Below are 13659 nucleotides of genomic sequence, written 5' to 3'. Positions count from 1 at the left end.
CTTATCTGACTGCAGTTGTGTTGGTGTTTTTGCACACATTAGAAATGTTGGTGTGTTGGTGATGCTGTAGTGCTACAGTATCAAAAGGAAAAGTTTGTGATATACACATTTCCAAGAAGAACAGTTCTACATTGTTGCAACTTTTACATATTTTAGATCTATTCCCAATGAGGCAAAGAGCTGCAGTTGTAAAAGTAACCTTTTTGTTAATGTAACCAGGGTTCCCGACTTGTGGCAAAAATATGAATTAACACAAAACAGGGCCCGTGAGAACACAGCTGCACTCATCTGTGGTGGCACTTAAATTATCTTAGGGGCAAACTGGTGAGGTAAATATCTAATAGAAAACATTATATGATGTACATTTAAAAAAAATGTTGTAGTTAACTCTAAGAAGGATTTGTGCAATATTTTACATTTCCACCAGGCAAATAGCATTTGATCTTTGTTGTTTCAAAGCAAAGTTGGTAAGATTATCTGCAATTGTTATGCTGCCTAATATTTTCTCACAAACCCTAAACTACTTTTTTTTTTTTTTTAGATAAACCTGAACCATACAAAACAGTGTAAGAGAAAGATCAGGATTGCAAAACTGATTAAACCTACTGACGGACACTTTTTGTTTAATTCTGTATAACAGTCTACTCCCAGCAAACCTGGTGAAGTGCTTTATGTTCTTGTTTATGGCATTTGTTTCTCTATTCCTGTAAACGGTATATTTCTGCACAGTTTCAATTATCTTAATACACTCATGCATTTTGTAGAACCAGCACTTTTTCTCCCCACAATTATGTACTTTTTCTTGTTAACACTAATATACATTCTCAATTTTTAAATTATATCTGTGTTAATTCCTATGTGCCTCTGTGTGATCCTCTGTGAATTTCAACATTGAGAAATAAATGGTCATTTTATCGTTTGCTTCATTTGTAAAATGAATACTTTCTTCAGGAAGCATTAGATTATGCTTAAAAACTTTTATTCTTAAAATTTACTTTTTATAGTTACTTTATTCTGATTAAATTGGGAGATGTATCAAAAAACATGTTTCTCAACTAACATGCTTTTCTCAGTTAGTTGAGAAAGCATGAATGCACAAAGGAAAGTAGGTGAGATGAGAGGTGAGTGGAAAAAGCAGGAAAGAAACTGTAATAACATCAGAACTCAGATTTAGACACTCTGGATTGAACAGCACACTATTTAAAAAAGGTCAAATTACAAGCCTACAGCAGTGGTGTCCAAAGTCATCCTGCATGTTTGGTCTTGAATAATATCATACAATGGAAAGAGATTGTGAAACACAATTTTATTCAGTCGTTTTGTTCCCTTGGAGGAATTAAAATCTCAGAAGTGTTTTTTTCAGTACAGAATGATGGGCTAACTTTAAGCAATGTTTATACAACCAAACACGAGTTCTATACATCCCAAAAAGAATTAGAAATTACCTTTAAACATCACAATAAAAGCCTCTAAATTCACCCAATATCTAGAAATGCAATTTAGTACTGTTCCTAGTACTGTTAGTACTGTGCTGAGATAATGCAGAGATGAATTAAAGACAATTTAGAAAAATTAACCTTTTAACCGACCGCCAGCACATTCAGTTGGAGTCCTTGTGAACATCCATAGGTTTCTTCAAAATTTCAGTGCAAAAGGTCTTCGCTGCAAAAGGTTTGTTTCATAGGTGAACACATGTGACTCTTTAGACTGGCTGAACGTGAAAATCCTCGACTGCAAACACTACAGATGAACGGTTTTTCTCCCGTGTGAACACGGATGTGATTCTTTAGAGTATCTGGTCGTGAAAAACCTTTACCACAGACGTTGCAAATAAACGGTTTCTGTCCTGTATGAACGCGCATGTGACTCTTCAGACTAGCTCTTCGTGAAAAACCTTTACTACAAACGTCGCAAACAAAGGGTTTCTCCCCGGTGTGAACACGCATGTGATTCTTTAGAATATCTTGTCGTGAAAATCCTCTACTACAAAATTCACAAATAAACGGTTTCTCTCCTGTATGAACACGCATGTGACTCTTTAGAATCTCTAGTCTTAAAAATCTTCTATTGCAAACTCTACAAACAAACGGTTTGTCACCTGTATGAACAAGCATGTGACTCTTTAGACTAATTGAATGGGAAAATCCTTTGTGACAAAAACCACAGATCAATGGCTTCTCTCCTGTGTGAACACGCATGTGGCTCCTTAGATTCTGTTGTCGTGAAAATCCTTTACTACAGACACTGCAAATAAATGGTTTCTGTCCTGTATGAACATTCATGTGACTCTTCAGACTAGCTCTTCGTGAAAAACCTCTACTACAAACGTCGCAAACAAAGGGTTTCTCCCCGGTGTGAACATGCATGTGACTCTTTAGATTCTCTTGTCGTGAAAATCCTCTACTACAAAATTCACAAATAAACGGTTTCTCTCCTGTATGAACAGGCATGTGTTTCTTTAGGACCTCTCGTCTTGAAAATCCTTTATTGCAAACTCTACAAACAAAAGGTTTTTCCTCTGAATGAATAAGCATGTGACTCTTTAGACTAGCTGAATGGGAAAATCCTTTGTGACAAAAGCCACAAATCAATGGTTTCTCTCCTGTGTGAACACGCATGTGACTCGTCAGATGGATAAGTTGAGAAAATCCTTTACTACAAACACTACAAATAAATGGTCTCTCTCCGGTGTGAATATGCATGTGACTCTTTAGGTTTCCTTGTCGCAAAAACCTTTTACTACAAACACTGCAAACAAACGGTTTCTCTGTGGAATGGATCTGGGTGTGCTTTTTGAAAACTGATTTTAACCAAAATCTTAAACCACAAACATCACATGAAAAAGGTTTTTCTTCTGAATGGACCTTCATGTGTGTAGTAAGACTTGTCTTAGCATGAAACCTTCTACAGCAAACATCACAGGCAAAAGGTTTCTCCCCAGTGTGGACATTCATGTGTGTCTGAAGAGAACGCTTTTCTACAAATCCTTTGCCACAGAGATCACAACTAAGCTGTCTCTTTCCTGTGTGAGTCATCATGTGTAATGTAACAAAACGCTTACGTCTGAATCTTTTATCACACAAACTGCAACCAAATGATTTCTCTCCATCTGCCATGTTACTTTGCAGGGAGGGACATACGGGCTCTGGGTCACTGTCTGGTTCTGGTCGTCTAAAGTTCTGTGCAACAGGTTCAGGTGAACTGCTGGTTGGAGCTTCTGTCTCTAGGTCATCTTCAGTTTTGATTTGATGAAGTTCTGACAAGTGAGGTTTCTCTTCATCTTTAATCTTGACAGTACGCAACTCTTCTTCCTCACTGATCCACTGTTCCTCCTCTTCATCCTTCACGTGGGCTTCTGGATCCCTGTCTGGTTCTGGCTGTCTAAAGTTCTCTGCAACAGGTTCAGGCGAGCTGCTGGTTGGAACTTCTGTCTCTAGGTCATCTTCAGTTTTGATTTGATGAAGCTCTGATAAATGAGGTTTCTCTTCATCTTTAATCTTCAGAGTACACAACTCTTCTTCCTGACTGATCCACTGCTCCTCCTCTTCGTCCTTCACGCGGGCTTCTGGATTTTCACTGTCCAAACTAGTTTGGATGTTTATGACCTCTTTAGTCATAAACATCTGATGAGCTGGAAAGAATGAAACACAAACAGGCATTAATGATTGCTGACAATTTTATAAATTAAATTGTAAGGGTGAAAAAATTGAAGTATATGGACAATTTTCACAATACATTTTTTTTTAGATCAGGTGTTAAGTCTTTGTAGGAATTAGAAGACCATCATCAAAAAGCTATAGTTATGGACATTTCATGTGGCTGACTTTCATTTTTCAGATATTAGAATAAGTTAAAAAGACTGGAAAGTCAAACAGTAACTCAGATCTATCCAAACTCCTTCTGTGAAGCCCCATGTAGGGACCCTGGATATACAACAGTTGGAAGCTTCATTCCAGTCTGTTAAAGATCTGGTTGGGCACATGGTGTCTGTTGGAATATGTGAGTGACCCTGCGACGGACATCTGACAGGTTGAAAGAGTACCCGGACAATCCATGTGTCACTTACTGAGATCTTTGCCGTCTTGTGTTCCCTCCTCCAGTTCTGATGTGGATGCTGCAGACACGGGCGGTTCCAAGCTGAACCCTCCAGGTTCGTCTGCTTCGACCTTCATCGTGTCAGACATCCTCACTCCACCCGGGATCCTCCTTTTTTTTTTTTTTACAATCCCTGTCTTCAAACTTCACATGTTCCAGTAGATCAAGGTTTCAGTCATATAAACGTGGATCTTCTGTTTTTCTGCTGCCTGAAACTGGAATCAGACATAAGTCAGTCTCTGGTCAAATAAAGTGTGTTAATAGAAAATGTAAACAGTAGCATAACTGAAGCAGCAGAGCTGAAGCTGCAGAGAAGAAGTCCGATACCCTTGTCAGTAGTTCTGGGTCCGCTCCGTAGCTGTCCCCAGTCTCTCGGTCCTAAGCTGGACAATAAGGTTAAGGGAGGTATTCACAATCTAATAATCTAATAAACTATGAGTGTGGACTCGTTTTGTAGCACAAAACCATGGATTTTTATAGGTTTAAACTTCCATAGCTGTTAGCTGCTTCAGTTCCAGTGGCTAACATGCGTTTCCTCTCACCAATAAAGCCAAATGACTTTATGTACGGCAACCTAAGGCGATACATATCAAAGAGATTAAATACAAACACGTAGAAGTAATATCCTTGCGCAGGCTGCTGATTAGACGGTATGAAGCACCAATTATACTATCTTTAATCACAACCTATTGGTTTTTCACTCGGAACTTAGCTCGTCAAACGAAGCTGCTAGTTAAGCTAACATCGTTCTTCCTGCTGACTGACCAATGAATGACAAATAAAGGAGAAAAAACCCCAGCACAAACGTACAGTTTTAATAAGAAAATAACTTAAATTAACATTTCAATTCAGTGTTGAGTACTGAGTAAGCGACAATGATTTGATTTGTCTTATAGACTGGTGAAAAAAATATAGTAGATAAAGGCATTTGGAAAATAAGCTTTGTTGTGAAAAGCGGAAGTACAAGAGCTTAACTTATCATTCACTGGTTAGTGAGGCGGAAGTAACCAGATGTAAAATGCTACCTTTAGTTTTTAATTCCCGTTTGATAAATGGCTCAAAGTTTCTGGAAAGTAAGTGTAGTGCTGATGTTTCAGACCATCTACTCGATAATATTCGTGAGGATATTGCGTTGATATGTTTGCTTTGAATATTTCTAGCCTTTGTTGCAGTGCATACTATAATAATAATAATGGGCTGTTAGCTACCGGGGAGCAAAAGCAGCTAGCTGCAGAGACGTTTTGGGTAACTTGTCAGAGATTCATGGGTTAGGGTTATGTGACTGAAACCTTGATTTACTAAAGCATGTGAAGATTGAAGACAAGGATTGTAAAAAGGAAAATCCCAGATGACTGAGATGATGAAGGTGGAAGCAGGTGAACCTGGAGGGTTCAGCTTGGACACCCCCAGACCTGCAACATCCACATCAGAACTGGAGGAAAAGACACAAGACAGCAAAGATCTAAGTAAGTTAGAAAAGTATGCAAAGTTCTCTCTTGGTGTCAAAAAAAACAAACAAACAAACAAACAAAAAAAACACCAGCCACTCTAATTGTCAACGATTCCAATCATCCATACGAAGTCTATTTGCCACAACCCAGCTGCATTGGTGGTTAACATGAAACTTGCACAATTTAACTGAATTCAAATGTACATTATTTCAAGCTTACACAAAGAACTTAAAGGGTAATGTAGACCATGACAAGCTGTAGTTTAAGTTTTCCAGATTGACTGGCTGTTCAAAACATTGAGTTGCCTATTTTCTACAGAGCTACTGCCTTACAAAAGTGCAACAAAGTACATAACATCCTTCTCTTTAAAGCACTGCACTACTGATAAGGAATATATCAGAATATATTTGTGGTATAGACTCTCAGTCTAGTGGTTGGTGTAGGCATCCTAAAATGGGTTAATGCTGTATATTCTTTTTTGAGTCCCTTTTGTTCTGTGCAGGTAGAAGAACATCCAACTTTTTTGGTTAACTTTCTCATTTCCAAACATTTTGAATTTTTATCTTAAACGTTAAGGAGAGTGTTGTTTCATTATGTGAAATATTACATTTTTGTAAAATTGTCTGCCATCATTAATGTCCATCAATGTTATATCTTTCCCAGTCCCTGAGATTTTGGAGATTAAAGAAGAGTTTCACAATAACATGAACTCCAGTTTGGACCGGCAGAACCCAGAGCTTCCTTTCATAAAAGAGGAAGAAGAGGAGGAACAGTGGATCAGTCAGGAGGAAGAGTTGCTTATTGTGAAGATTGAAGATGAAGAGAAACCTCACTTGTCAGAACTTCATCAAATCAAAACTGAAGATGACCTAGAGACAGAAGCTCCAACCAGCAGTTCACCTGAACCTGTTGCACAGAACTTTAGACGGCCAGAACCAGACAGTGACCCAGAGCCCGTATGTCCCTCCCAGCAAAGTAACATGGCAGATGGGGAGAAATCATTTGGCTGCAATCTTTGTGGCAAAAGATTCAGACGCAAGCATTCCGTAAAATTACACATGATGACTCACACAGGAAAGAGACAGCATAGTTGTGATCTTTGTGGCAAAGGATTTGTAGAAAAGCGTTCTCTTCAGACACACATGAATGTCCACACTGGAGAGAAACCTTTTGCCTGTGACGTTTGTCCTAAGAGTTTTAAGTCGAAGCCGAACCTCAGAGCCCACGTTCGTATTCACTTGAGCGAGAAACCCTACAGTTGCAGTGTTTGCAGCAAAGGATTTTCAGCGAAAAACAACTTGAGCGTACACATGATTGTTCACACGGGAGAGAAACCATTTGTTTGTAGCGTTTGTAATAAAAGATTCCCGGTGCACGCTTATCTGCAGCGTCACATGTGTGTTCACACGGGAGAGAGACCGTTTATTTGCAATGTGTGCAGCAAAGGGTTTTCGGAGAAGAACAAATTGAACATACATATGGTTGTTCACACAGGAGAGAAACCATATATTTGTAGTGTTTGTAGTAAAAGTTTTGCCCGTCAGGACTGCCTTCAACGTCACATGTGCGTTCACACAGGAGAGAAGCCGTTTGTCTGCAGCGTTTGCAGTAAAGGATTTCTACAACCGGCTCTTCTACAGAGTCACATGTGCGTTCACACAGGAGAGAAGCCGTTTGTCTGCAGCGTTTGCAGTAAAGGATTTCTACAACCGGCTCTTCTACAGAGTCACATGTGTGTTCACACAGGAGAGAAGCCATTTAGTTGTGGTGTTTGTAGTAAAGGATTTTTATCAAAGAAGACTTTAAATAGACACATGGTGGTTCACACGATAGAAAAGCCGTTTTCTTGTGGCGTCTGTAGTAAAGTATTTACACGACAGGAGACTCTGCATAATCACATGTGTGTCCACACAAGAGAGAAGCCCTATACTTGTAGTTTTTGCAGTAAAGGTTTTTCAGCGAAAAAGTGTCTAAATAGCCATGTGGTTATTCACGCTGGAGAAAAGTCATTAAGCTAGTGTTGGCAGTAATGGGTTTTCATGACAAGCTCTCCTAAAGACTCCAATGTGTGTTCATGAGAGAAATTGTTTGTGCTGTTGTGTTTAGGGGATACTTTTTACAGCAAGCTCACCTAAACGGTCACTTATGTGTTCGAACAGAACGGATTTGTTTGAAGCCAGGGACTTTCACATGATTGCATTTCTATTTTCTATGCGCACCGTTTAATTTCTCAATGATTATTCAGATAAATTCACTTTTGTTTAGGGCCAAATCGCAACAGATATCGTCTCTAGGTGCTTTAGAAAAAAAAAAAAAAACCTAAATTCAGTCATACAAAAATACAGTCAACTAAATATGTTACAATTCAGTCCTAATTAATAACGTTGTCAAGTTTAGTTCTTTGTTCAAATTGGTATAGAAAACCTAGCTAATTGCATCGAGTCTAACGGTGATAAATTTGTACCGAATATAAACCAAGTTGCCTTCTAGAGATTTATCATTAAGTACACAGTATTCTGTTTATTTTAATTTATTTTTTCTAAGACTGTAAATATCTGCTTTTTGGAACGTACTGTTGGGTAAAAACCTGTCAAAGTTGGTTGACCGTTATGCATTTAATACATTTTAGTGTATTTGTTTCCAATGATTATGATAAATGTAAAACAAAAGCTTCATACACTACTTAAAGACTTGAATTAAACTAAAAAAATAAATAAATCAGTCGGATCAAGGAGTTGAAAATTTCTCCCAACATAGTGAGTTTAACTCATGTTTAATTTATTCTGTACAAGAAAAAAAACTTTTACTGCAATCATAACTGATGTAATGTGTAGACAATCATTCGAATCTTTTATTTTGAAGGTTGATGTAACAAAAATAGCATAAGTCTTAAGGAAATGTTTGTTTCTTGCTGGATAGAGCTATAATTATGCCTGTATTTAACTCATCAAATTATGAAAACTTTATTTTTTGCCGCCTTTTTTTAAAGGCATTGAATTCTGTTCAATTGTAGGAACAGAATTGATTTACCATCTTTAGAATAATCCGCTCCTTCCTCCAGAACACCTTGACTTTAAACTAAGGTATTTCACAAAAAGTGTCATATGTCATTGTATTTAAAGCATCAGGTAATCCTTGGATGTGGCAGTTTTTGTTGGTTTTGTTTTTGATGCAAAGAAATTGATTTCATCTACTGTATTTTGATGTAAAAGCTGAACTAAGGACATAACTTGTACAGTGTTTAGCAGCAACTAAAAACTGTACAACTCAATTGTTACATTCTATGTTTTGGAACTATGTCAAACTGTATTGTCCGTGTTTAATAAAAAAAAAGTTCTCGTCAAAAAAAGAAAAGATCCTAAAAACTTGAACTTCTGTCTTTTATTTGTGGAGAAATATACACAAAAATCACTAAGAATGATGCGGATGAATCTCTAAGCTTCTGTTTTAACAGCATTCAAGTAAAATGGATTTTTAACTACTTTTGCAATGGTACCCTATATAGTTAGTAGATCTTTTTGTACCACGGAGGTATTTTTTTTCTAAAGAGCTGAATCAAAAATATAGGTCAAGTATGAAATTGAAGACAGGAGGTATAAAAGATAGTATTAAGAAATGTTTTTACACAGAAATGTTAATCAATGGTTTTCAATTAACTAGCACGCAGCACCATAACCACTAACTTTAATACTTAAATTTCATATATGAAGTAATATAAATCAAAGACTCAGCGAGTAAACAAAAAAAGCTCTAAAACTTCAAAGTTTTCAAGAAAAGAGAGAAATTAAAATTATAAAGAATTCAAACACTTCAGAGTTACAACCAATACTTTTTTTATATATATATTTATTTACCAAAGTAATGATTCCCAGCTACAGAGGACGGTTTTCTAAAACAGACTTGAATCCAATAAACAATTCTGTTCATGACCACTGCTTGCAGCAAAGTCTTTCTCTGCAATAGTTGCATAAATACAACTCTGATGAAAAAAATAAAAAGATGCTGACAAAGCAAGACCTCCAAGCTGAACATGCGGCATGGAGTGAGATCTGCTGGTTGGAAGAAATACACGGTGTAGTAGTTTGCAGAGCTCCACTATTAGTCCATTGCATCCAGTTTATTATACAAAAGTCATCCTAATGACAGACTACATATTTTATATTGAACAAATGTACAAATAAATAACGACATAATATCCATTATTTAAATGTATTCACATTTTAAACTGAACACTAAAAGCGTTGGTACGATCCAACATGCATCCTATTTAAAAACACGATAAACAGGGCAAAGAGGATAATTATATTAAATCGGAGATTCCGGATTTTATTTTTTTTACACACATGGGACATGTATAGTTTTACATCTTATTTGTTTTTATTAAGGCAGGCACTAAGTATTAAATTGTATTGCTAGCTTTTAACACCATTCTTGAACAAAACATTTCCCCCTTAAATGTCATATTTTTTAGTGTTCACAGAAAACCAGTTTCACAGAGCATGCCTTAAGGCTGGTGGATAATTCTAAGAAATTAAATACAATAAAAAAAAAGGGTTCTGTTCTATGACATATTAATTCAGATATATCAAAACAAAATTCTCTTGTACTGAAGATACTGACGTAGTTGTGTCATCTCCCTTCAGGAGATCAGAAGCACCAATGAGAAGAGCAACACCTGTCACATGACACCCAGGCAGCAGCGGGCAGCTGTAGTAATAACAATATGGCAATCAGATTTGGATTTCTTATCATCGACTGTTCATGCTTTTTTTTTTTTTTTTTTTTTTTTTTTTAACTTTGTGAAATAATTTCCACGTTTTCAGGACTGGTGGACCTCTGCTGTCACCTCCTGCCATTTCAATTAAAAATAATATATTTTTTTGTAATAACTGCACAGTATTTTATGTAATTGTCTTGTACAGTTTATTATTATTATTGCTATTGTTCATTTCGGTTTTTATTTACAGTGGATCCGTTTCCACTTCATTCAGAACTCTGCTACATGAGGCTGCAGGCTTCATGTAGGCTCTCAGTGTTTTAGTGTATTGCTGCCATCTTGTGGTGACATTAATGAACTTCAGCCATGCCTAAAATCAACGTGTAACGATGCAAGGATTTTTATCTAAACGTGCTCATCCCAAGTTTGATGTGTTCCATATTTTAACTTGCAGCTGATCAAAGAAGTGAAACATTTCCAAAAGGTTTCATCAAACACTGTCAATGTCAGAGGATAATCCTCCAGAGAGCAGGGACTTAAAATAACAGTCGACTGTCTAAAAGCGTATGGACAGATTTCTCAGTCATTAGCTGCATTAGCCTTATGAACACCCATGTGTCTGTTCAGATCTCCAGGACGGGAAAACGCTTTACTGCAAACGCTGCAAACAAACGGTTTTTCTCCTGAATGGACTCTCATGTGACTTTCGAGATGAATCTTCTGATTAAATCTGCTTTTGCAGACATCACAACTGAACGGTCTCTCCTCTGAGTGGAACCTCACATGCCGCTGTAGCTGCATCTCATTCATAAAACATTTACCGCAGTCACTACAGCTAAACGGTGCCGTATGGACCTTCGAGTGACTTTTTAGATACACTTGCCGAGAAAATCCTTTACTACAAACACTACAAGTGAACGGTTTCTCCCCTGTATGGACGTACATGTGACTCTTCAGATTCTGCTGGAGGGAAAATCCCTGACTGCAAATACTGCAAATGAACGGTTTCTCCCCCGTGTGAACACGCATGTGGCTCTTCAGTGTCTCTTGTAGTGAAAACCCTTTGCCGCAAAAACTGCAGATAAACGGCCTCTCGCCTGTATGTATGCGCATGTGTCTTTTTAGATTCTCGTGTCGGGAAAATCCTTTACTGCAAACGCTGCACACGAATAGCTTCTCCCCCTTGTGAGCGCGCATGTGAGTTTCAAGCCTCTGCTGCAGTGAGAATCCTTTACTGCAAACAATACAGACAAACGGTTTCTCTGTCGTGTGGATCCACATGTGCCTCTTGAGATTTTCGTTTCTGATAAACCTCGTACCACAAACGTCACAAGAAAAGGGTTTTTCTTCCGAGTGGACCTTCAGGTGACTTGTGAGATTGCTCTTCGCATGGAACCTTCTGCTGCAAACGTCACACGCAAACGGCTTCTCCCCAGTGTGCCGCCTCATATGCGTCTCAAGAGAACGCTTCACTTTAAATCCTTTGCTACAAATATTGCAGATGTGTTCCGTTTTTTCGCTGTGAATCACCATGTGCAATTTAAAATTAGTCTCACGTTTAAATCGCTTGCCACAAACATCGCAGTCGAATGATTTCTCTCTCGTGTGGCCCTTAGGTGAAAGCTTGGAACACAGTTTATGTCTTTTACCTCTTCTGTGAACCATTATCTTACTTTTCTGATTGGGACGTGCTAGATCTGGGTTCCTATCTGGTTCTGGTTGCGTTTCCAGCTGTTCAGCTGAGCTCCTGTCTTCAGTCTTGATCTGAAGATGCTCTGATAACTCGGTTTTCTCCTCATCTTCCCTCTTCACGGTAAGATGCATTTCCTTTTGACTGATGCATTGTTCCTCCTCTTCCTCCTTTATGTGCGGGGGCTCTGGGTCCTGCTGGTCCAAACTGGAGGTCCAATCATGGGGAACTTCTGCTTTGATCACCAACATCTGATGGAGTGGAAACACTGACAATCACATAGACATTAGTGTTTGCTTAGAAACAATTTATATGTGCACATACACACACATGTACATATATATACATATATCTTAATAAAAACTACGGGGGAAAAAAATGAGCAAAAAGCTAAATGAACTGATTAAGGTAAAAAAGAATCTGGAAATGAAAAAAATTTTCCATGCCCACATTTCTTTTCCATTTCTGACCTCTCCACACTTGAAAACCTTCAAATCAAATTCCATACTATTCCATTCTTTTAAAGACCATAAAGGAATCTTACATAAAAAAAGTAAGTATGCTCTACTGCTGACTGTTTCCTTTGGCAGGAAGTAACATGTAGTTAGAAGCCTGTAGGTCTAATCACTGGCTACTAAAACTCTAGCCTGACATGTCTGTTCTTTCAATCATACTGTAACGACTATTGTCTTTTTTTATCCAAACGTGGCTGTCGTTTCTTTTTCTTGTGTCTGCAGTTTGCAAGATTGAAACTACAATCTTGCTTTGGAACCGCAAAAGTTAGACGTTATTACTTCCGTTACTACCTGTCAAGAAAGTCCTCTGAATCCAGATAAAACAATGTGTGCCATTTACTGAGATCTTTGCTGTCTTGTGTTTCCTCCTCCGGTTCTGATGTGGATGCTGCAGGTACGGGAGGCTCCAAGCTAAATCCTCCAGGTTCATCTGCTTCAACCTTCATCATCTCAGTCATCCTCGCTTCAACCTTCATCATCTCAGTCATCCTCACTCCACTTGGGATTCCCCTTTACACAATCCTTGTCTTGTCTTCAACCTTCACATGCTCTAGAAGTCATATGATCTGGATCTTCTGTTTTTCCGTTCTCTGAAATGGGAATCAGACACAAATCAGCATTTGATCAAATAAAACATATTAGGAGAATATCTAAACCAGAGAGTCTGATACCTTGGTCAGTAGTCCAGGGTCCACTATGTCCTCAGCTGGACAACAAGGTTAGTCCACAGCCAATGTGGTCTTCCCCACAAGTCCGACAGTGAACTCTAGCACTAAAGTATTAACTTTTAAAAGCTTGAACGTTGTTAGTTGCTTTAGCGCTAATACGCACAGTTAATGGATAATGGTCATTAATTGTGCTAATGAAGGCTAATTACAATACGTACTGTTCAATTAGAATTGGTCACAGTGATCAAGGTTCAAAATACATACCCAGCAGTGATATCTGTCCAGCAGAGAGCCTGAGACATCAACTATATACCTATTTTTACACAAACTTTGAGCCGCTTTTTCCCCGGTCTTAGCAACTCAAGCTAACACTGTTACATCCAATTACTTCCTCCTCACTGACCAATCAACGACAAGTAAAGTTCTGAGTTGAAAAAGTACTTCCGTTGTCAATTTTAGTATTTCACAATAAAGGAGATAGTTTTTAAAAAAAAATCCATTATAGACTGATGTTGATATTGTT

The 13659-nt window shown here is 37.9% G+C and overlaps 3 protein-coding genes across 11 annotated transcripts in view; 2 read left to right on the top strand and 1 right to left on the bottom strand.

The window, feature by feature from the left end:
* The window catches only part of LOC106960907 (gastrula zinc finger protein XlCGF57.1-like), a 15795-nt gene extending 10370 nt beyond the window's left edge, over nucleotides 1-5425 (top strand). Inside the window, exon 2 of the mRNA XM_015054296.1 lies at nucleotides 4497-5425. Within this exon, the coding sequence (XP_014909782.1) occupies nucleotides 4497-4523 (27 nt within the window). The 3' untranslated portion in view covers nucleotides 4524-5425. The remainder of the gene's footprint in view (nucleotides 1-4496) is intronic.
* The window catches only part of LOC106960898 (gastrula zinc finger protein XlCGF57.1-like), a 26665-nt gene extending 17754 nt beyond the window's left edge, over nucleotides 1-8911 (top strand). For 2 of the 5 annotated variants that reach the window (XM_015054278.1, XM_015054279.1), the window contains exon 4: nucleotides 6422-8911. In XM_015054278.1, the coding sequence (XP_014909764.1) occupies nucleotides 6422-7564 (1143 nt within the window). In that variant the 3' untranslated portion in view covers nucleotides 7565-8911. Of the gene's footprint in view, nucleotides 1-5071; nucleotides 5169-5399; nucleotides 5562-6209 lie in introns of those variants that run through there. The other 3 variants (XM_015054280.1, XM_015054282.1, XM_015054281.1) reach the window with 3 other exon arrangements.
* On the bottom strand, nucleotides 2-13659 carry LOC106960895 (gastrula zinc finger protein XlCGF57.1-like). 5 transcript variants are annotated; one of them, XM_015054268.1, is made up of 4 exons: nucleotides 13140-13659; nucleotides 12939-13058; nucleotides 12760-12908; nucleotides 9363-12221 (listed from the first exon to the last, which is right to left on the bottom strand). In XM_015054268.1, the coding sequence occupies exons 3-4, from the start codon at nucleotides 12896-12898 to the stop codon at nucleotides 10843-10845; spliced, it is 1518 nt and encodes a 505-aa protein (XP_014909754.1). In that variant the 5' UTR covers nucleotides 12899-12908; nucleotides 12939-13058; nucleotides 13140-13659; the 3' UTR covers nucleotides 9363-10842. The 5 variants fall into 5 exon arrangements, with proteins under 5 accessions (XP_014909751.1, XP_014909752.1, XP_014909754.1 ...); XM_015054269.1 differs by having other exon boundaries at nucleotides 9363-12204; nucleotides 12809-12908; nucleotides 13140-13657; XM_015054265.1 differs by lacking the exon at nucleotides 9363-12221 and adding an exon at nucleotides 2-3631 and having other exon boundaries at nucleotides 12809-13058; nucleotides 13140-13652.

Source organism: Poecilia latipinna, unplaced genomic scaffold (genome assembly GCF_001443285.1).
Source record: "Poecilia latipinna isolate Pla-1442-1.1 unplaced genomic scaffold, P_latipinna-1.0 Scaffold1242, whole genome shotgun sequence".
NCBI classification, from domain to species: Eukaryota; Metazoa; Chordata; class Actinopteri; order Cyprinodontiformes; family Poeciliidae; genus Poecilia; species Poecilia latipinna.
The sequence above is the reverse complement of the archived record's forward strand: the minus strand, read 5'-3'. Positions and strand labels throughout refer to the sequence as shown.

Excerpts from the sequence above, each read along its gene's own strand:
- LOC106960895 (XM_015054265.1), bottom strand. The coding sequence starts at position 12,956 with ATGACTGAGATGATGAAGGTTGAAGCGAGGATGACTGAGATGATGAAG. Across the intron at positions 3,632-12,808 it reads ACAAGACAGCAAAGATCTCA|CTCATCAGATGTTTATGACT; the intron begins GTAAATGGCACA and ends CATTCTTTCCAG.